Source organism: Sabethes cyaneus, chromosome 3 (genome assembly GCF_943734655.1).
Source record: "Sabethes cyaneus chromosome 3, idSabCyanKW18_F2, whole genome shotgun sequence".
Lineage (NCBI taxonomy): Eukaryota > Metazoa > Arthropoda > Insecta > Diptera > Culicidae > Sabethes > Sabethes cyaneus.
In genome coordinates, this window is record NC_071355.1 from 112,596,687 (window position 1) to 112,620,691 (window position 24,005).

The following is a 24,005-nucleotide window of genomic DNA, read 5'->3' on the forward strand; positions in this document are numbered from 1 at the left end:
GCACTCAGGGTTTCTTCACTTAACAACGCTGTTGCGGCTTCATTGACGGTCTAGCGTATCCAACCACATCCATCTTCGAGTGCCAAGACAGCTACCTCCATTGAGGAAAGCAGAGCTTCACTCTGCAACTTGTGAGTTGTCTAATTGCATTTGAAATTAATTTTAAAATCGGAGCTGGAATTGCACTTGAAATTTTACTTAAAATTGAACCTGAAATTAAACTTGATATTGAACTTGAAATGGGAACTGAAATTTAACTTAGAATTGAGCATTATGCTTAAAATTAAACTTCAAATTGATATTGATCAACAAATGATATTGGACTTCAGTTTGAATCAATTTCAACTTGAATCTTTACTTTAAATTGAGCTGGAAGTAAGACTTTAAATTTAACTTAAAATTAAACTTGAAGTGGAACTTGAATTTGGACTTCAAATCACACTTAAAATTGGACGCGAAGTTAAACTCAAGTTTGGACCAATTCAGACTAGAATATATAAATTGGACTTGAAATTACACATGAAATAGGACTTATAATGAGACATGAAATTGAACTTGAAATAGGACATAATAAAGAACTTAAAATTTTACTAGTAACTAATAGTGAATTGGATGTAAAATTTGACTAGAAATTATACTTACAACTTTGCCAGAAATTGGAGTTAAATCGGACTTATACTTGAACTTGAAATAGGATTTGAAATTGAATTTGATTTTTTTACATCACCCAAGAAATCCGACTTTAAATTAGATTTCAAATTGAAATTGAAGTTTTACTTAAAATTTGATTTAAGACTGGAACTGGGAATGCATCTATTTTTGCAGAGTTTATTTATCGAAAAAAAATTAGCTGCCGCATTAATTAGGTACACCTCTTATTTTAATTTCTACGAGTTCGAGGTGGTCGAATAACATCTGCAGCAGAGAAATACGCAGAGGTATTCTTGCCGGAAGTCGTGCTTACTACGGATTCTACAAGACCCTAAAATCTGGCAAGCTTCATCCCTGTACCAAATGTACCACGTACAAAGCGCAAATAAGACCGATAGTCTACGGGCACGAAACGTGGACAATGCTCGACGGAGACTGATCACTTTTGGACGTCGTGTGCTTAGGATCATCTTTGGTGGTGTATGTGAGTACGGTCTATGGAGGAAAAACATGAACCACAAGCTGGCGCAGCTTTTCGGCCAACCCAGCATTCAGAAAGTTGCTGTGGCTGGAAGAGTACAATGGCCGGGACATGTTGTGAGAATGCCAGAAAACAATCCCGTAAAAATGATGTTTGCCTCGAATTCGGTTGGTACCAGGCGCAGAGGTACGCAGCGTGCTTGACGGTTAGACCATGTGGAGCAAGTCCTGGAAAGTGTGGGACATTCGAGAAATTGGAGGCGGACAGCCATGGATCGAGTTTGTTGGCGGAACATTGTTATGCAGGTGAAATCCTAATGGACATCGCATTAGGATAAGTAAAGTATTTTAGTTTCTCTAGCATTTACTATAAAGGTATCGATTCAAATATCGTCGTTTTAGCATCGATACTGGCCGGTATCGGGACGCTCAGTATCGATCCAAAATATCGATGTATCGGCTCAAAAGTATCGATTTTTTCGATACAGATACAGTATCGCCCAATGCTAGCTGAAAAAGTAACTGTGCTTAATGCTGGGAAGAGTAAAATTGGAGCTCTGTTGTCCGTTGAAATAAATATTTAGTCTTTGAAAACACTATCAAGTATCAGATAGCATGTCCAAAAATACAATACAGTATGATTTGAATACAAGTGTTGGATTAATGCCGGTAATTACTAAATTCTACGTTTAAATTTTTTAATTTATTTTGTTTTCTTCTAGCTTATTCAATCGCTCATCAAACCTCCCGATTCTAACGAACCTTGTTCAAAGATAGTTTTGAAGAAGAGCAGTCATTCATATTACAAAAAACCAGGCCGCGGGCACAATAATGACTGCTGCGACTCCTGTGGTGAGGGAGGTGATTTGATATGCTGCGATAGATGTCCTTCTAGCTTTCATCTTGGCTGCCAGTAAGTTTGCTTTCGTTTTCGGAATGGCAATTTAACAGCATTTAAATAATTTTAGTGATCCACCGTTAGATGAACGGAATATTCCTTATGGATTATGGGTATGCCATACATGTAAAATGAGAGATTCTGCATTGCCGATAAGGCACACAAAAATTGACAGTAGAGCACCGTCTAAACTGGAACAGCAGAGCGATTATGAAAATCCCTTAGAATGTTCGCAGAGCTTTAAAAATAAAATGATGCGCGTTCGTAGCAATTCTTGTAAGAATTCATTACAGGCAGCGATTAACTTCGAGAAGTTTACTTGTAAAGAAGACATGTCTGAAGCTTGTCAGCAGGAGCTTAATGATATTTGGAAATTATCTCCTATGGATCAATTGATTCGAGCAGCACGAATACTGAATCCACGCCAATTTGAATTACCACGTGAACTGAAAGTTCATTTTCCGTTTCCAGGAACTGAAAAAGTGGATGGACCGTTGAAAACGAATGGAAATGGTAGAAAAGGTAGCAGAGGTAAAAAAGTGTATGAACTAGACAGCCAAGGGCTAGTTCCACTTCCGGCTAAGACATGCAACGTCTGCGGACGATCGTGTCGCAAAGCTCCACTAATTGCTTGTGATTATTGTGACTCATTTTATCACCAGGATTGTCTAGATCCGCCATTGACAGCGTTACCAACGGCCATGTGGATGTGTCCAAACCATGTCGAACAATTCATTGTAAGTAAGAGCAAATGGCGGAAGTATATATAGGCAATGGATCATTAAAGTTAGCTGGTTTCGGAGTGACAACAGCGTGGTTCTGGCGCTAGTATATATGGACGATTAAATGCACATTAGCGCCAAAAGCAAGCTGTTGTCACTCCAAAACTAACTATCTTCAAATGATCCATTCCATAGAAAAAATTTTTAACGAAATTTCAAATTGTTCCAATTTTGTTAAATTTGTGTTTGTTCTTTTTCGGAAAATTTTAGACATATTTAAAGTTGGTATTTTTCTGTCCACGTGGTATCTGGATGGCCCCTTATCTCATTTTCCGTTCTTTCCCCTTCACGTCTTGTCCTATCCTGTTTGGGTAAATACAATTGGATTTCGAATTTGGCATGGCTCGATTTTGGCATGCCTCGATTTTGGTAACAAAAGTATCCGTTTTTGGCAACACAAGATATTTCTCTTCTAAAAATATGCTTAAATATCAATCAGTTTCCGCATGCATGCTTTAAATGATGAAAAAATGATGCTCTGACCCTGAGTATGTTCATGACAAAAAGTTATGTGGTTTCGAACAATAATATTTTTATTGCTGTAGGACTACGTCTTACCGCAGGTTGTCAAAAACGATTGTATACCATTCCCCCGAAAACCATTCCCCAGAAATCCATTCCCCAGAATTCCAAACCCCAGAAGGACCCATTCCTTAGAAAACTATTTCCCAGAATATACCATTCCCCAGAAAACCATTCCCCAGAAAGTCATTATCCCGAAAATACCATTCCCCGGAAAGCCACTTCCCAGAACCTATCATTTCGTAGAAAATTTTGTCCCAGAATGAGCCACTTAGAAAGTTATGATAGATCATTCGGGCGAACGTTACTGGTCCGAATATCAGTAGCTCTAATAATACTAGCTCGACTGTAATTCTAGTGGTTTGGAGGATCTCACCGTTTTAGTTGTGAATCGTTACGAGGACTAAAGGTTTGTAACTAACGGTCAGTAAACCTAGGCAAAGGAATAAGAATAGGTGTTTCCTGCCTAAAAAACAAAAACAGTTGTCACACAGTGTTGTTAATCAAACAGTTAGAATCAACAGGTAATCAGTTACTATGATTGAGTATAAAAAACAAACAGCTGGAATTTATTGCGAAAATTGAATTGATGATTTCCAGGACCTGCACTGCCTAAAAGCATTGTATTGTACCTTAGTTTACCCCCTTCTTGAAAACGCCAAAGCGCGCCTAATTTGGACTCCGCATAAACTTTATTGGAAGCTTCAAAATGAACGAGTGCGCAAGAGGTTCAAACAATTGGCCTTGCGTAGTTTGCCTTGGCACAACCTGGAAAATTATCCCGATCGCTACTGCTTGCTTGATCTAGATAATTAGAACGTCGAAGCAAAATTCAATGAGCTTTGTTTGCGGTAAACTGTTACTGGTTGATTCACCGCAATTACTTTCGTTAGTGAATTTCCGTGCAGTACAAGGATTTTTGTAACCACCCCCACCAATAATTCTACCAATTCACCCTAGTCAATTGCTGGGTATATGCTGTCCTTACTCGCTGCCGCTCGTTCGGACTTAACTAAAGGATAACCCCTACTAGTCAGTAAGCCGAGGAAAACGCCCGCTCCTAAATAGAGGTGGTTTCTGCGAGATGGCCGCAGGCCGCGTGTGTTCGCCGGCGACCCGCCGTCGGAAGCATATATTTAGGTGCGGGCATTTTCCTAGGCTTACTGACTAGTAGGTGTTATCCCTTAGTTTAGTCCGAACGAGCGGCAGTGAGTAAGGACAGCATATACTTATAAATTGGCGAGGCCGACACTTAAACACCTCGTCTAAAATTCGTTTTCCTAGGTTTACTGAACTCTAGTTACAACCCTTTAGCCATACCCCTCGCAATAATTTATAGTTCGAAATTATTAATCGACAAAGCTGCTGTTATAGAAACCTCAATCCGCTGGTGTTACATTCGGGTATGTGGAATTCAGGGTATTGGGGACACGGGGAAACATTCTTTTTCTAATTTTGCTTCTAGTTGTAAGCCAGCCCTATTTATTTCTAGCTTTCTTTCTGGGGAATGGTTTTCTGGGTATTGGCTTTCTAGGGAATGGTTCGTTCTGTGGAGTGTCTTTCTGGGGAATGGTATATTCCGGAAAATGGTACATTCGGGGAATGATTTTCTGGGAAATGGTGCTTTCTGGGGAATGATTTTCTGGGGAATGGGATTCTGGAAAATGGGTTTCTGGGGAATGGTTTTCGAGGGAATGGTACACAATCGTCAATAACTTATTTGCACTGGACGGACAGCTCTTGTCGGACTTTTTAAACATAAAATGGTTGCAATCGGTGATTAACGATATTTAGTCAACTTCTAAAGCATTTACCTACATTAAATTTCTTCATATCGAAAAAGGGTCTCGATTTTGGCACGGTTTCGATTTTGGCAACATAGGCGACACGCATTTGTTGCCAAATTCGAAATCCTACTGTACCTTTGTTTCATTTTTTTTCTTTTTTTCTTCTATCATCTCCTCTGTTGACTGTAAATATTGGTGTTTTAAAAGATTCATTTAATGCCTGACTTTATTAAAAAACGGTCAAAACAAAGACATGAGCCTGGTCAACTCTGTTACCGTGTTTAATCGGCGCGTTGTTTGAACTTTCACTTCTGTTCTGTGTTTTAAGCTGCTGGAGTAGGATAAAAGTAATTGATTTTGCGAATTTCAAAAGCAGTTTTTTTATTTGAAACGAAAATTCTGTTCATGAAAATATATTTTCTGTTTTCAGATTGGTAAGAACAATACAGTGAACACATTTCTAAAACCAGAGCTTTAATTTTGGCCCCAAAATTGCTTCTGAAATTCGAAAAGTTAAGGACTTTATTTCTATTTAGATTTCTATTTGTAAATTTGCTGAGTGATTTTTTTAAACGAAATTCTCCTTATTTTGACCTTCACCCAACCTCTCCCCTTATTGTCTTACAAGTATTAGGTATCAGTAAGGGTTCACGTTCTATTCTTTTAATGGAAAATTTGTGCTTTCCCATAAACGCTTTTTCATCTTCTACCCGTTGAAAAAATCAGAAAGGTTGTATTCCAGACACAACCGCGTAGCTGGCGTAGAAATACGTTAGGCGGGTTTTTCTGTTTCTGTTTCTGTTTCTGTTTGCAGCACAAGGTGGGGCAGTTAGAGCCAAGTCTGTCCAGGGCTGAGATAAGGTGGTTGTGATAATGTTAAAAGAATCCGTGCGGATTACGCTAGCTCCATAATGTATTGGTGATTATGGATTAATGGGCGGAAGAAGAGTGACAGAACTTGGCTTGATATAATTGTGTGCTTGGTCAATATAGCATAAGATGGCTTGTACTTATCTTGTTTTCTCCTTCCTTTGTTTGTTTCCTCATCTTGTTCGTAGTCAATCTTGATTAAACCTGAAGCAGGCTCCACGCCGGCCGTCCTCTCCATCGTTGTCACCAGTGTGGTCATCTGTGGCTGGTCTCTTGCCTCCCCTCACAGCAACATTATTGTTGCCGTGAGAAGAAGCGATAGAGATCAGGCAGAAAAGAAAAGAAAAGAAAAGAGGAATTTTTTAGTCAACATGTTGATTGCAATTTTCAAGTTAGTAATATCACGAAAATTCTATGACTGTCCATCACCTATGCTACTACCGACTAACTACTCGCTAGACTGGACGCTACTCATCTCCCAAATACCCATGTCATCACGATTGACCCAGCGCTGTTCCACAACCTATGCTCATTAAAAGCCACAGCCGCCTCTTTATCTCCCATCTTTGCAGTATTGTAGCTGATGGCGTAAATTTTCGAATATTTTGTGCGGAATATTATTCAAGAGCAATATTATCGCTCAGAACTATCGAAAAACTACTTGAACTTCCGAAAAATAGAGCAGATGCGATGTAATGGGGACTGGTACTCGCTCGTATTATTCCCGGTGGCATTAATTGCATATTTGTAGCGGTAGTCAACCGATTTGTCGGTATGCTCTTCAGACCGTGGTCAATTGAAATGATTCTGTAACTAAGAAGGGATGAGGTGGATCAAAAAGAACTTCACTTGGAGATATGTATATATGCCGTGTTAGGTCTTAAGTGCAAGCTGTCACTAAAGCAAGACTTAATAAGATGTTAACGACGTTGATAATTCTGTGAGGATGGTATTGAATCGAAAAATAAATCCTCATACCACGGCCATATATTATGTACTCTGACCCCATTTTAGGAAGTGGAAATGATTGAGGACAGCCCTTCGCTATCGCTTGACTCAGCCAGAGAATCGAATACCTGTTTTTACTTGAAGAAGTTTTAACTTTAAAAAGATTTAGTTAGAAATGGAATTTCAGTTGAAGTCTGCCAGCATTGGGCAATGGACAGAACAAGATATATATCGAGGCTATAAATCTTTTCGAGTGATCCACTAAGTCCGACCGCGACGACAGCCGCAAGAATGGAGAGGAGCAGGCCGCCGGTGAGTTGCCACCGTTCGACTTAATGGACTCTCCGACAGAGGCTCATCAGCATTAGGAAGGCCCTTGGGAGACAAACAGCGTCATTCATGATCATTTTATGTTGTTAGTTGAATACCGTTAACGCGGTTAGTCACAAGACATGCAAATCATTCTAATAAAGGAGGGAAATAAGAAAAAAAAATTATAATTACATCCAAAACAATACAATAGAGGTGACAGTAACAGCAACGATAGCAATATTAGTAATTATAGTAATAGCATAGGAAACTGATACAGGAAACACAGCTACTGACTATAACTTCCTGCCCATTAATAATTGTAATTTGGCAGCATAGGTATAAGAAGAATTTCCGACTCATCATAGAACACTCAAACATATATTCATTCGTACCTATACACCCATGCACACTCATACATGCATACACATGTATACATGTACGTGTGTGTATATTTTTCAGTGCTGTGCTGTCCATAATCGCATAACAGCCACAAATTCTATGGCAATCTCATAGAAAATGTCTCGATTACGCAAATAAAGACATCACATCATTTTTGAACACTCGTTCGTTCTAACTAGCGATACATTTTAATTTTCATGAGTAAGTCAAAATCTCATGAATGGTGGGTAGGATTTGGTTTCAGTTTTCTAGAGAAATTTCTGTGCATACCAGCAATTCATCTAGGGAACCGAGTAAGCCCTCCCGGTGCTTCGGCCCAAACGGATTGAATTTAAAATCAAATCCGTTCGATTTCGCTCCATTCCGCTTTACGAGACACATGCTACACATAAAGCTAAATTATGCAATACTACATACTACACTTATATCCAACTTAAACTATAAACATTCTACATGCGGAACTAAGAATTTTTAGGTCGTTTGGCCGAAGTACGCGTCAAACCACCTACCCATGGGAGGGAGAAATACGTTAGGCGGGTTTTTGCGATGAAACCTTGACTTGTCTTTCACACCATATTGAAATATGTGTGGCGTAAAATAGCGTTAAATAAATAATAGTGCTAAATAATTGTATTGTATTTTTGGTATGTATTTTGTGTAATTTGTGATGCTAAAAACAAATATTTTTACCAGTGGCAGAATCGGAGTACAGCTACAGCCTGAATCCGTTAATTGGGTCATGGCTGCACTTCAGCTGATTCGCTAATTGGGCCGACTGACAGTTGTTTGAAATTTTTAAACTCAAAAGTTCAACAGAATTTTGACATTCAAGTTGGAGCCAACTAACCAACACCCAATTAACGAACCGTATCTCCCTCACGCACCCAGCTATTAACCAAATGCTCTCGTTAATATCAAACACTATTCACATATATATATGTATTTTCATGATATCAAAAAAGTTATGTTAAGATGGCTTGACTGTGCTACAAGTTGGGAAATCCAAATTTTTGCAAGTCGATAATTTTTCAGATCGTTTTATTCATTTTAATGATTGAAGGCTACTAAGTAAGTTGAAGTTGTGTTGTACCTTACTGCCTTATACTAAGTTGACGATCAAATAAACATTAGCACCACTACGGATCCCTTCTGCTTTGTCTTCTCCATTATTTTCGAAAGAAATTAATGCTGGACTATTGAATAGTAAAGAATTGCAGGCAACTAACTGAGGCAAAACAGTAATTGAAACATTCAAAACTTTTCTCGAATAAACGAGTCGCTGATTTTCTTCACTTTGAGAACTGCTGCGTTACTTCACATGCACAGATATTCCTTCAGCTTTGTTTCCTTGTAAGATAACATTTCCGAAAAAAATCTTGCAGTACCTATTCGCGACTGCGAAAGCTGAAGAAATTTTTAATCCTGTTTGCACTTATACGAAAACCCATTGTCAAAACTTGCGTGAAAACAAAAGCAACAATACTTCCTTCACTTTTTGACGTAGGACTACGTCTTTGTTTACTATACTGGGACTGGGTAGCACTTTGTGAAAACGAAAATAGAAATGTAACGTTTGAATGAAAGATTTCAAATGGTAATAACTACTAAACTACTGAACGTAACTGAACAATTATATGTCGTTAGATAGATAAAATGACCAGCAATTTTATTGAGAGGGTACGAGAGCAATTTCATGAAGGGCGTGAGAGGGGGGGGGGCTCCTATATAAATGACAAACAAATTTCCTCAATACTCGAGAACTAACCAAGCAAATGGAACCAAATTTGGCATGTGAGGGTTTTTGGAGGCATGATTTTATGTTATGATAGTTTGAGACCCCTCACCCCTGTGATTGGAGGATAAGGACTCATACAAATGAAACAGAAATTTTTTCGTGTGTGTCATATTTTCTGCTACGTAACAAGTGGTAAGCTGTGAAAGTAAACTAATAAAACCGTCTCGGAGCAAGAGAGAGTGAATCGACGCCGCTAACTTATGTGCCTGTCGCCATTCCAAGAGAAGGTCGTTCGCCTGGCACGTCATATTTGCGATGAACGTGCTTTGGCTTTAATGTTATTTGTAACCAATGGCCCTTTTAAAGGCCAAAGGTGAGTTAAAATAGGATTATTGAAACATGCCAAGCTACGCAATACAATAATACAATCGTCTGTGGGCTGGTGATTCATTACTATTTCAACCTTTATGATGCACACAAGTGATTTTCAAAGCAATCTCTATGTCTCAATAGTGTCAATGGTCCCCGTCAACGTATTTTCAAAGCCACCATTTCATTCAATGAAGAATTGAGTCTGAATATTTCGCTCCTCTCTTTTAAACATTCACTTAAACAATGGCACTCACAGATTCTTATAAACATACTTATGCCAGGTATGCAGATTGCATTAGTCTTTGATCTAATGATCTGATATAGTCCTACGTCACCCTTTCGTACAACCCTTAGGGCTGTATACCTTGTAGTTTTTCTCACACGAAAACCAAACAAATATTAGCAACTTCGTAGTAACGAATGTGGATACAATCTGGCAAAAGGAAAGGATTGCTGCTCACTTTTCTGTGACGTTTCACCTTCAGGACATCAATTTGGACTAGATTCAATGTTTAAAAATAAACTAGGTTGAAAGGAAGGGGTGGTTTTATGCTATAACAAAATTGTTTACTTTCAGGACATCAAACTGAAACGATGGTTCTACAATTGATGAAGGGACGGTAGGGAAAGAAATGAATTTTTTTTTTTTTTGGTGAAGGAGGGGAAGTGCGGAAAGGAAGGGGGGGGGGGGTATTGGTAGCCATGCTTGACAAGTAGCCATTTTGACTCCTACCTTTTGTCCAATGCTGGAAGGTGCATGGGTCGAACCAAGCTATAATCTGAGATTATAACCGGATTCGAATCCACAACACTCGCCAGGGCATATGGTTCGCTGGTACTTGTATCTTTGAACCATAGAGGTGCCGGACAAAAGGAGACCGCAAAATCCACTTCTCAAGAATAGCGACGCGTTTGGTTGGGTTATCGACACATATTGTGCCGCTTCCTACATCAATTGCAGATTACCACCGAGCGAGAAGTTTAATCTAACTAGTTTTACTTTCAGGACGACGACACTATGCCGGCCCTTACGACTTGCAAGGTACTGCACGATGCACGTGACGTTGTTCGTCTGTCAGCGTGTGTTAGCCGCGTTTCTCGGCGCGGGTTTTCGAGGGAAATGGATTTTGCGGTCTCCTTTTGTCCAGCGCCTCTATGGTTCAAAGGTACAAGTACCAGCGAACCATATGCCCTGGCGGGTGTTGTGGGTTCGAATCCGGTTATAATCTCAGATTATAGCTTGGTTCGACCCATGCACCTTCTAGCATTGGACAAAAGGTAGGAGTCAAAATGACTACTTGTCAAGCATAGCTACCAATAGCCCCCCTTCCTTTTCGCACTTCCCTTCCTTCACAAAAAAAAATTTTTTTTTTCATTTCTTTCCCTACCGTCCCTTCATCAATTGTAGAACCATCGTTTCAAAAAATATTAATATATATGTATGACCACATTTCAAGGTCAAGACTAAAAAACTTGAGATTAGTCCATCAAACTGAACCAGAAATCTTGTTAGGACAAGAGGACTTTATCACTCTTTCTGGCATACTTCCCAAGCACAAATATCGAATTAGTATAAGTCTAAACTTCGTAAAGAATCTTCGACCTATTGGAACAAAACCGTTGCTTTTTTTCTGAACATAAAGTAATCGAAATCACAGTAAACAGATGGTGTATTTAACACTAGATATACCAGCATTTTAAATATACCAATTTATACCAAAACAAGTCAAAATGACTGGTGGATAAGAAACGGTTGGTGAACGGCTGAATAATGTGCAACACAGACCCCATAGTGGTCCTTAGCCTCTTATCCAGCAACTTCTATCTCCACCTCCTCGTGGTAGGGTAACCAACCTGTTTTGGGCCCCATCTGCAGCTGTACATAATTTGGACACTTCCATTTGACTTTGCTGTAAGTGTCTAAATTATGTACAGCTACAGATTGGGTCCAAAATAGGTTGATTATCCTACTAGCCGGAATACGAGCAACCTTAGTGGAGATGTGGTAACTAACCCTGGTGGAAACTAAGGTCGTATACCAACAGGCAAGAAGGCACTGTCTTGTCTCGGCACTAGACGGATTAGCGAGATCCGGACTATTGAGTCGTCGGATTATTGGGTGTCGGATTAGCGGGGGGATACTGTACTAGACTGCTTTGCTTTATATAACACTAGCTGACCCGACAAACTTTGTATTGCCACAAATTAACCTGTGTTGTACATAAATCATGAATCTCGGATGATCTTTGTCACTTCTCGAGTTTTGCAAGCCCCCCAGTGGGCGGCGCTTCCGACGGCGGGTCACCGGCAACACTCGCGACCGGCTCGTCCTGAATGATCTAGTGTTACTATAGATAGTTTTTGTGGTCTTGTTATTGATTAATGTTTTATGGAAGAGTCTCAAATTTCTCGAGTTGGATTAGTTTTTGAGTTTCGCAAAAATTTCTGTTTTATTTGTATGAGAGTCCATATCCCCCTACCACAGGGGTGAGAGGTCTCTAACTATCATAAAATAAATTCAAGACTCAAAAATCTCCTACATGCTAAATTTGGTTCCATTTGCTTGATTAGTTCTCGAATTATGAGGAAATTTGTATTTCATTTGTGTAGAAGCCCCCCCTCTTGAAGTGTGGAAGGATCCTAATTCACCGTAGAAAATATTTTTGCCTCCAAAAACCTCCACATGCCGAATTTGGTTCTATTTGCTTGATTAGTTCTCGAGTTATGGGGAAATTTGTATTTTGTTTGAATGGGAGCCCCCCCCCCCCTCCTAAAAAGGTAAGAAGTCCTAATTCATCATGGGAAAAATGGTTGCCTCCAAAAACACCCACATGCCAAATATGGTTCCATTTGCTTGATTAGTTCTCGAATTATGAGGAAATTTGTATTTCATTTGTGTAGAAGCCCCCCCTCTTGAAGTGTGGAAGGATCCTAATTCACCGTAGAAAATATTTTTGCCTCCAAAAACCTCCACATGCCGAATTTGGTTCTATTTGCTTGATTAGTTCTCGAGTTATGGGGAAATTTGTATTTCATTTGTATTGGAGCCCCCCTCCTAATGTGGGAAGAGGTCCTAATGCATCACAGAAAAAATTCTTGCCTCCAAAAACACCAACACGCCAAATTTGGTTCCATTTGCTGGATTAGTTCTCGAGTTATGAGGAAATTTGTATTTCGTTTGTATAGGACCCCCCCTCCTAAAGTAAGGAGGGGTCCCAATTCATCATTGAAAAAAAATTGTCTCCAAAAACACACGCCAAATTTGGTTCAATTCGCTTGATTAGTTCTCGAGTTATGAGGAAATTTGTATTTCATTTGTACAGGAGCCCCTCCTCTTAAAGTGGGGAGGGGTCCTAATTCACCATAGAAAATTTTCTTGCTCTCGAAAACCTTCACATGCCAAATTTGGTTGCATTTGCTTGATTAGTTCTCGAGTTATGAGGAAATTTGTATGGAAGTCCCCCCTCTTAAAGGGGAGAGGAGTTATAATTCCTCTTATAAAGAGGGGAGGGGTCTCAATTCACCATAGAATAAATTCTTGTCACCAAAAAAAACACCCACATGCCAAATGTTGTTCTATTTGCTTGATTAGTTCTCGAGTTAGGAGGAATTTTGTATTTCATTTGTACAGGAGCCCCCCCTCTTAGAGTGGGGAGGGGTCCTAATTCACCGTAGAAAATTTTCTTGCCCTCGAAAACCTTCACATGCCAAAGTTGGTTCCATTTGCTTGATTAGTTCTCGAGTTATGAGGAAATTTGTATGGAAGCCCCCCCTCTTAAAGGGGAGAGGAGTTACAATTCCCCTTATAAAGAGGGAGGGGTCTCAATTTACCATAGAATAAATTCTTGTCACCGAAAACACCCACATGCCAAATTTGGTTCTATTTGCTTGATTAGTTCTCGAGTTATGAGGAAATTTGTATTTCATTTGTATAGGAGCCCCCCCTCCTAAAGTGGGGAGAGGTTCTTATTCATCATAGAAAACATTCTTGCCTCCAAAAACACCTACATGCCAAATTTGGTTCCATTTGCTGGATTAGCTCTCGAGTTATAAGGAAATTTGTATTTCGTTTGTATAGGAGCCCCCCCCTCTTAAAGTGGGGAGGGGTCCCAATTCATCATAGAAAAAAATTTTGTCTTCAAAAACACACACATGCCAAATTTGGTTCCATTTGCTTGATTAGTTCTCGAGTTATGAGGAAATTGGTATTTCATTTGTACAGGAGCCCCCCCTCTTAAAGTGAGGAGGGGTCCTAATTCAACATAGAAAATTTTCTTGCCCTCGAAAACCTTCACATGCCAAATTTGGTTCCATTTGCTTGATTAGTTCTCGAGTTATGAGGAAATTCGTATGGAAACCCCCCCTCTTAAAGGGCAGAGGAGTTATAATTCCCCTTATAAAGAGGGGAGGGGTCTCAAATTGCCCTAGAATAAATTCTTGTCACCGAAAACACCCACATGCCAAATTTGGTTCTATTTGCTTGATTAGTTCTCGAGTTATGCAGAAATTTGTGTTTCATTTGTATGGGAGCCCCCCCTCTTAGTGTGGGGAGGAGTCTCTAACCATCACTAAAACCTTTCCTGGCCCCAAAAACCTCTACAAGCAAATTTTCACGCCGATTGGTTCAGTAGTTTTTGATTCTATAAGGAACACAGGACAGACAGACAGACAGAAATCCTTCTTTATAGGTATAGACTAGCTGACCCGACAAACTTCGTATTGCCACAAATTAACCTGTATTGTACATTGTCTAGTGTTAACTGTCGTCTCTGTGGAGCAAGGCGATCACAAAGAAAATGTATGGGATAATTGGACCTTGAAACGGTTCGCTAATTTTTACTAATTAATAGCGATTAAAAAAGAATGTTAGAATAGTAAGTTTATCTTTTATGAGTCGATCGGTATCTAAACTATGAAAATCCATTTATATTTGGCAGAGCTATTAGCGTTCAAAATCTTTCATTCTTGAATTCATTCATTGAATCCAAATTTTGGATTGACACCCTGCGGTAAGACATAGTTCTACGTCAAAAAAAACGAGGGAGTGATAAAATGAAATAGAGGAAATTTGGATTAAGATTTAGGATGAAATACGGAGGAAGGATAGAGAAAAATTATATTGAAGAAGGAGAGGCAGAAGGACAGGAATGTAAAAGGAATTTGCTGAACAAACCCAAGCTAATTGAGAATGTCCATTTGACAATTCAACTTAACTGTTGATTAATGAGATCTCAACCTCTTGTACATCTCTTTTCAGTCCGAAAATTAGTATGATACTATGTACTAGACTGCTTTGCTTTATATAACACTAGCTGACCCGACAAACTTCGTATTGCCACAAATTAACCTGTATTGTACATAAATCATGAATCTTTGTCACAATCTCGAGTTTTGCAAGTTTCTGAGGAGTTCAATCTTAGATGATTCATTTTGGCAGTTACGTAACTATGAAAGCATCCCAGGTAACCAATAAGCATCACCAATGCTATTCAAATGTAGGCCAATAAGTACTTAAGTCGCCTTAAATGCTACTTAAATGCTATTTTGGCAAAATATACAGCTACTTTACTGATAACCTTCTTATTGTGCTGACAATGCTAATTTACAGCTAATTACCGACACGAAGAATTTGAATACAATTTTGGATGCACCCATGCAGTCAAAAAGCTAATATACAACAACGTGCAGTATAAAATGCCAGATACGCTGATTTGCTGCTTATGTTAATGCTTATTAGTTACCAGTAATGGGTAGTTCAATATACAAATTTGCAATTTTTCCTCGCAGTAAAGTAGAAAATAACTCCCCTGTCCCCTCATTGCATAGCCAGAAAGCGGATAGTAATATTCGCAATGATTGTACTACATTTCGCCGAATATCATTTGTGTAGAAGCCCCCCCTCTTGAAGTGTGGAAGGATCCTAATTCACCGTAGAAAATATTTTTGCCTCCAAAAACCTCCACATGCCGAATTTGGTTCTATTTGCTTGATTAGTTCTCGAGTTATGGGGAAATTTGTATTTTGTTTGAATGGGAGCCCCCCCCTCCTAAAAAGGTAAGAAGTCCTAATTCATCATGGGAAAAATGGTTGCCTCCAAAAACACTCACATGCCAAATATGGTTCCATTTGCTTGATTAGTTCTCGAATTATGAGGAAATTTGTATTTCATTTGTGTAGAAGCCCCCCCTCTTGAAGTGTGGAAGGATCCTAATTCACCGTAGAAAATATTTTTGCCTCCAAAAACCTCCACATGCCGAATTTGGTTCTATTTGCTTGATTAGTTCTCGAGTTATGGGGAAATTTGTATTTCATTTGTATTGGAGCCCCCCTCCTAATGTGGGAAGAGGTCCTAATGCATCACAGAAAAAATTCTTGCCTCCAAAAACACCAACACGCCAAATTTGGTTCCATTTGCTGGATTAGTTCTCGAGTTATGAGGAAATTTGTATTTCGTTTGTATAGGACCCCCCCTCCCAAAGTAAGGAGGGGTCCCAATTCATCATTGAAAAAAAATTGTCTCCAAAAACACACATGCCAAATTTGGTTCAATTCGCTTGATTAGTTCTCGAGTTATGAGGAAATTTGTATTTCATTTGTACAGGAGCCCCTCCTCTTAAAGTGGGGAGGGGTCCTAATTCACCATAGAAAATTTTCTTGCTCTCGAAAACCTTCACATGCCAAATTTGGTTGCATTTGCTTGATTAGTTCTCGAGTTATGAGGAAATTTGTATGGAAGTCCCCCCTCTTAAAGGGAAGAGGAGTTATAATTCCTCTTATAAAGAGGGGAGGGGTCTCAATTCACCATAGAATAAATTCTTGTCACCAAAAAAAAACACCCACATGCCAAATGTTGTTCTATTTGCTTGATTAGTTCTCGAGTTAGGAGGAATTTTGTATTTCATTTGTACAGGAGCCCCCCCTCTTAGAGTGGGGAGGGGTCCTAATTCACCGTAGAAAATTTTCTTGCCCTCGAAAACCTTCACATGCCAAAGTTGGTTCCATTTGCTTGATTAGTTCTCGAGTTATGAGGAAATTTGTATGGAAGCCCCCCCTCTTAAAGGGGAGAGGAGTTACAATTCCCCTTATAAAGAGGGAGGGGTCTCAATTTACCATAGAATAAATTCTTGTCACCGAAAACACCCACATGCCAAATTTGGTTCTATTTGCTTGATTAGTTCTCGAGTTATGAGGAAATTTGTATTTCATTTGTATAGGAGCCCCCCCTCCTAAAGTGGGGAGAGGTTCTTATTCATCATAGAAAACATTCTTGCCTCCAAAAACACCTACATGCCAAATTTGGTTCCATTTGCTGGATTAGCTCTCGAGTTATAAGGAAATTTGTATTTCGTTTGTATAGGAGCCCCCCCCTCTTAAAGTGGGGAGGGGTCCCAATTCATCATAGAAAAAAATTTTGTCTTCAAAAACACACACATGCCAAATTTGGTTCCATTTGCTTGATTAGTTCTCGAGTTATGAGGAAATTGGTATTTCATTTGTACAGGAGCCCCCCCTCTTAAAGTGAGGAGGGGTCCTAATTCAACATAGAAAATTTTCTTGCCCTCGAAAACCTTCACATGCCAAATTTGGTTCCATTTGCTTGATTAGTTCTCGAGTTATGAGGAAATTCGTATGGAAACCCCCCCTCTTAAAGGGCAGAGGAGTTATAATTCCCCTTATAAAGAGGGGAGGGGTCTCAAATTGCCCTAGAATAAATTCTTGTCACCGAAAACACCCACATGCCAAATTTGGTTCTATTTGCTTGATTAGTTCTCGAGTTATGCAGAAATTTGTGTTTCATTTGTATGGGAGCCCCCCCTCTTAGTGTGGGGAGGAGTCTCTAACCATCACTAAAACCTTTCCTGGCCCCAAAAACCTCTACATGCAAATTTTCACGCCGATTGGTTCAGTAGTTTTTGATTCTATAAGGAACACAGGACAGACAGACAGACAGACAGAAATCCTTCTTTATAGGTATAGACTAGCTGACCCGACAAACTTCGTATTGCCACAAATTAACCTGTATTGTACATTGTCTAGTGTTAACTGTCGTCTCTGTGGAGCAAGGCGATCACAAAGAAAATGTATGGGATAATTGGACCTTGAAACGGTTCGCTAATTTTTACTAATTAATAGCGATTAAAAAAGAATGTTAGAATAGTAAGTTTATCTTTTATGAGTCGATCGGTATCTAAACTATGAAAATCCATTTATATTTGGCAGAGCTATTAGCGTTCAAAATCTTTCATTCTTGAATTCATTCATTGAATCCAAATTTTGGATTGACACCCTGCGGTAAGACATAGTTCTACGTCAAAAAAAACGAGGGAGTGATAAAATGAAATAGAGGAAATTTGGATTAAGATTTAGGATGAAATACGGAGGAAGGATAGAGAAAAATTATATTGAAGAAGGAGAGGCAGAAGGACAGGAATGTAAAAGGAATTTGCTGAACAAACCCAAGCTAATTGAGAATGTCCATTTGACAATTCAACTTAACTGTTGATTAATGAGATCTCAACTTCTTGTACATCTCTTTTCAGTCCGAAAATTAGTATGATACTATGTACTAGACTGCTTTGCTTTATATAACACTAGCTGACCCGACAAACTTCGTATTGCCACAAATTAACCTGTATTGTACATAAATCATGAATCTTTGTCACAATCTCGAGTTTTGCAAGTTTCTGAGGAGTTCAATCTTAGATGATTCATTTTGGCAGTTACGTAACTATGAAAGCATCCCAGGTAACCAATAAGCATCACCAATGCTATTCAAATGTAGGCCAATAAGTACTTAAGTCGCCTTAAATGCTACTTAAATGCTATTTTGGCAAAATATACAGCTACTTTACTGATAACCTTCTTATTGTGCTGACAATGCTAATTTACAGCTAATTACCGACACGAAGAATTTGAATACAATTTTGGATGCACCTATGCAGTCAAAAAGCTAATATACAACAACGTGCAGTATAAAATGCCAGATACGCTGATTTGCTGCTTATGTTAATGCTTATTAGTTACCAGTAATGGGTAGTTCAATATACAAATTTGCAATTTTTCCTCGCAGTAAAGTAGAAAATAACTCCCCTGTCCCCTCATTGCATAGCCAGAAAGCGGATAGTAATATTCGCAATGATTGTACAACATTTCGCCGAATATCATTTTGCGAAAAACCTTCTGCGGAATGTACCATTACACGGAATACTTTTTTGTGGAAAGTACCATTTCGCGATCCTCTCCTTACTCGCTGTCGCTCGTTCCAGCAAACCCAGGTAGACATAGGAAAAGAAATAAACCTAGACAGTAGTGATTTCTGCGGGGATTTGCCTCCCCCGCAGTTCGATTAGTTTTTGAGTTTCGCAAAAATTTCTGTTTTATTTGTATGAGAGTCCATATCCCCCTAACACAGGGGTGAGAGGTCTCTAACTATAAAATAAATTCAAGACTCAAAAATCTCCCACATGCCAAATTTGGTTCCATTTGCTTGATTAGTACTCAAGTTATAAGGAAATTTGTATTTCATTTGTATGGGAACCCCCTCTCTTAAGAGGCGAAGTGGTCGTAATTCACCATAGAAAAAATTTCTGACATCTAAAACTCCCACATGCCAAATTTGGTTCCATTTGCTTGATTAGTTCTCGAGATAAGAGGAAATTTGCATTTCATTTGTATGGAAGCCCACCCTCTTAAAGGGGAGATGGATCATAACTCGCTTTCTAAAGAGGAGATTCAATTCACCATAGAAAAAAATCTTGCCTCCAAAACCACTTACATGTCAAATTTGGTTTCATTGGATTGATTAATTCTCGAGTTATGAGAAAATTTGTTTTTCATTTGTATAGGAGCCCCCCCTTTAATGTGGGGAGGGGTCCTAATTCACCATAGAAAATATTCTTGTCTAAAAAAACACCCACATGTTGAATTTGGTTCCATTTGCTTGATTAGTTCTAGAGTTATGAGGGAATTTGTATTTCGTTTGTATGGGAGCCCCCCCTCCTAAAAAGGTAAGGGGTCCTAATTCATCAGAAAAAATGGTTACCTCCAAAAACACCCACCTGCCAAATATGGTTCCATTTGCTTGATTAGTTCTCGAATTATGAGAAAATTTGTTTCATTTATGTAGAAGCCCCCCCTCTTAGAAAATATTTTTGCCTCCAAAAACCTCCACATGCCAAATTTGGTTCTATTTGCTTGATTAGTTCTCGAGTTATGAGGAAATTTGTGTTTCATTTGTATAGGAGCCCCCTCCTCCTAAAGTGGGGAGGGGTCATAATTCATCATAGAAAAAATTCTTGCCTCCAAAAACACCTACATGCCAAATTTGGTTCCATTTGCTTGATTAGTTCTCGAGTTATGAGGAAAATTGTATTTCGTTTGTGTAGGAGCCCCCCTCTTAAAGTGGGAAGGGGTCCTAATTCACCATAGAAAATATTCTTGCCCTCGAAAACTTTCACATGCCAAATTTTGTTCCATTTGCTTGATTAGTTCTCGAGTTATGAGGAAATTTGTAGCTTATTTGTATAGGAGCCCCTCCTCCTGAAGTGGGGAGGGGTCCCAATTCATCATAGAAAAAATTTTTGTCTCCAAAAACACCCACATGCCAAATTTGGTTCCATTTGCTTGAATAGTTCTCGAGTTATGAGCAAATTTGTTTTTCATTTGAACAGGAGCCCCCCGTCTTAAAGTGGGGAGGGGTCCTAATTCACCGTAGAAAATATTCTTGCCCTCGGAAACCTTCACATGCCAAATTTGGTTCCACTTGCTTGATTAGTTCTCGAGTTATGAGGAAATTTCTATTTCATTTGTATGTAAGCCCCGCCCCCTTTTATAGGGGAGAGGTGTCGTAATTCCTCTTCTAAAGAGGGGAGGGGTCTCAATTTACCATAGAATAAATTCTTGTCACCAAAAACACCCACATACCAAATTTTGTTCTATTTGCTTGATTAGTTCTCGAGTTATGCTCCCCCTCTTAGTGGGGGGAGGGGTCTCTAACCATCACTAAAACCTTTCCTGGCCTCGAAAACCTCTACATGCAAATTTTCACTCCGATTGGTTCAGTAGTTTTTGATTTTATAAGGAACAACCCGACAGACAGACAGAAATCCATTTTTATATATAAGATTGTTTATTTTTAGGATTGGAAACTGGTTAATTCAGTAGCAGCAACGGAACGAATTAAATTGTGGAATCATTTTAATACAGTACTCGACCAAGATAGTGTAAAAAACGAGTTTTTTCGTAAGGTAAATCGCCGTAATCCACCATTTCGCATAAAGCAGAAAGCGAAAAGGCGTGATCACATTGAAATACCATCTATGATTGAACACCATTATAGAAACCCTCCAATTTTATTGCCTTCTATGCGTGAAATTTTGCGCACTAAAGGTATTAGTCAGGGCGGAGAGCACTCTTTACCATTTTGCGATGATTCACATATTTTAATGATGATTGATGCAGAATTAAAAGATATTGGTGAAGCAGATAATAAAATTAACAAAATTGATCAAAACGTAGATCAATCTTTTAAAGAAGAAGAGAGAATTACTGAAGAGCAAATTGAAATAACTAATAAAGAAACTGCTTCAACTGTAAGAATATGTGGCAAAAAACACAAAACGTCACCGAAGAAAATATTTTCCTCTAAATCAATGAAATTAGAGGAAGACAACGCAAGTTTGGACATGTTTAATTCAAAATTATTTGAAAATGAGTCGATAGAGTGGAAGAAGACGAAGAAGATGGATTCTAATCAAGCTGTCATTAATGAGACTATTCCGCGAAAAGGTAAGATAGGTCTATGCAAAATATCATGAAAATGTTTGTGTTTTACTAAAGTTATTTACAGTAAATGAAATAATTGATTGCTTTGATGATTCGTTTGTCAAAATGCTCGCATATCAACGATTGCAGCAAATTTTGATGGTGGGCACCAACACAGAAAAACATCCACAATGCATCATGAAGACAACGGTTCAGCAAATAGCTAAGGCGGAAGTAAAATCTATGCCACTACCAAGTCAGCTTCTAACGAAAGATGACATTGAAAGGATTGCAAAAGAATTCACAAGTCCCAAAAGGGAGAGCGACATTGTGATTAATCAATTCAATGACCTCGATGCTGCGCCAATAAGAACAAATATAAAAAAGGAGCCTGTTGGTAATGAGTTTCTATCCGACCGTGAAAAACTAAGTTCGTTATCAAAAAATGTGATAGAATTTGTTACTCACTTGGAGATACGGACTCGTGCTGTAATAACTCCGATTGATATTGAAATTACTGGAAATAACTGGTTTGAAAGGCAAGAACTTTCGCGCTCTGTTTATATGCGCTATCGATCCTTGTCAATTGGCACTGGACAAGGAAATGATGTTCAACTAACAAAGTATGGCAATTGCCAATGTATTTCAGAAAAGCATGCTATTATATTTTATGATGAGGTAAGTCCTTTCGTTTGCTGTAAATATTTTGGTGTTTAAACGTGTCTTGTAATCTATTAGGTAACTAGAATGTACGAATTAATTAATTATTCTGAGTTTGGCACGGTGGTTAACGGGCAGTACTACTCATGCGATTTTACGAATTACGTCAAGCACAAGGAATACTCCACAGACAATAGTCAGCAGCACTCAGGTGGAAAAAAATCTAAAAAAGACGAAAGCGATGATTTCAACAAAGATCGTAAATTTGATAAGCGAAAGCTTCGAGAAGAAATAAACAATCTAATTGATATATCCCGAAAATGCAACCGTAACCGAAATGGTAACATTCCGAATATTCGGTAAGTCACATATATACCTTAAAATCAGTTCTTGTTTTTTTAAAAAAAGATTTATTGATTGACAGAATGGCAAACATTGTTCAACCGAATTGTAAATGTTCTGATATGGACCGGAAGAATTGTGGGTGGGAAGGAACAGCTTTGCTCTACAACGGGACATTTTTAAAATTTGGTTGTCTGTCATTTGTGTTCACTATCACTGAATACGATTGCATTGCTGAAGAGTTTGATGAAGCGGATAACCAATCGGATGATGATATGTAAGATTCGGATATTCAGTGTTTCCTTATCAATATATTATGCTATAAGAAAAATATAAATTTATTGCAACCAAAACAATCTTCTTTACTTATATAGCGAATTCACACATTAACCTGAATCCTGAATTCGTGCTAACTGCTAACTCTAACCCGTACTTTATGAACGATACGCACAGTTTGACAGATCGATTTGTAAATCAATGCTATTGTACCTTGCAGCAATTTTACGAGTCCTACGCAAATTCGTTTTTTAATAATAATTATCCTGTACTTACTAAATGTATGTATGTATGTATGTATGGGGTTAGCCACCATCACCTTAATGGTTTCCCATTGTATGCAAGTAGAATTACTGCAGAATCGAATTTATCTACCCAGCAATTTTCATGTCAATGCTGTTCGTGAAGGACCAAAAGGGGTTGGGTGGATCTATAAGCAATGTCGCTTATATGATTCCACGGGAATATAAGACACTCCTTCCAGCATAGACCTTCGGTTTCTAGATACATAACTTCGCCGTGCAAACTTATCTTGCGTGATGATTTGTGTGCTAGAAGGGCGCGTCAAAATCCTCTCCGACCTTATATGACTTGGGCTGGTTACCACATCCCTCATCCAGTCTTTGATTCATTCGATACCCTGATGCTCCCTTCCCTCCCTTTTAAGAATGTATATGTAAATGTATTAAATAATGAGTAATATGAATATACAATATATATATATGGAATATCTAGTATAGTGGCACTTGTTTATGTATCGCAGTCATATACTAATTAATAAACTATATTTTAAAAGTACATTCAATTGTATAAAATTGTACACTGTATTATTAACCGAGTCAGCCTCCCGATGGGCCAGCTAAGTCTGCGCTCTGCGACTGTGTAAGGTTTAAAACGGACAGCACACAAGAAAGACATCGCCACACATCAGTCCAGCCTAAAAAACAAACAGCGAAACAACTACTTATCTAAGCACTCGTTGGAACGTTCTCTGTCCACTCTACAGATCAGATCTTACTTCTTACACATGGGAAGCATGGTACCCGTACACTATGTGCAGCATTATTTCACATCTACTACTTCACGTCGACCCGTACAGACTGTTTGCTTGATAGTCTCTTATTCCCACCACTAGCAAGCAAAACACGAAAGACAAACGGCGATAATCCGGTTTATTCGTCGCCGGTTTCAACGACAAGTAGCGCACG

At 38.7% G+C, this 24,005-nt stretch overlaps 1 protein-coding gene across 1 annotated transcript; it reads left to right on the plus strand.

The window, feature by feature from the left end:
• The first annotated feature begins 1,671 nt into the window (after positions 1 to 1,671).
• LOC128741935 (PHD finger protein 12) lies at positions 1,672 to 22,864 on the plus strand. The gene is made up of 7 exons (XM_053838064.1): positions 1,672 to 1,800; positions 1,854 to 2,044; positions 2,100 to 2,766; positions 20,895 to 21,543; positions 21,605 to 22,197; positions 22,258 to 22,538; positions 22,604 to 22,864. The coding sequence occupies exons 1-7, from the start codon at positions 1,747 to 1,749 to the stop codon at positions 22,800 to 22,802; spliced, it is 2,634 nt and encodes an 877-aa protein (XP_053694039.1). The 5' UTR covers positions 1,672 to 1,746; the 3' UTR covers positions 22,803 to 22,864.
• The last annotated feature ends 1,141 nt before the right edge of the window (positions 22,865 to 24,005 follow it).

Bases quoted from the DNA above. Each gene is read 5' to 3' on its own strand.
- LOC128741935 (XM_053838064.1), top strand. From the start codon at position 1,747: ATGTCCAAAAATACAATACAGTATGATTTGAATACAAGTGTTGGATTA. The intron at 1,801-1,853 runs GTAATTACTAAA...GTTTTCTTCTAG, and splicing joins CAAGTGTTGGATTAATGCCG to CTTATTCAATCGCTCATCAA. The intron at 2,767-20,894 runs GTAAGTAAGAGC...GTTTATTTTTAG, and splicing joins ACCATGTCGAACAATTCATT to GATTGGAAACTGGTTAATTC.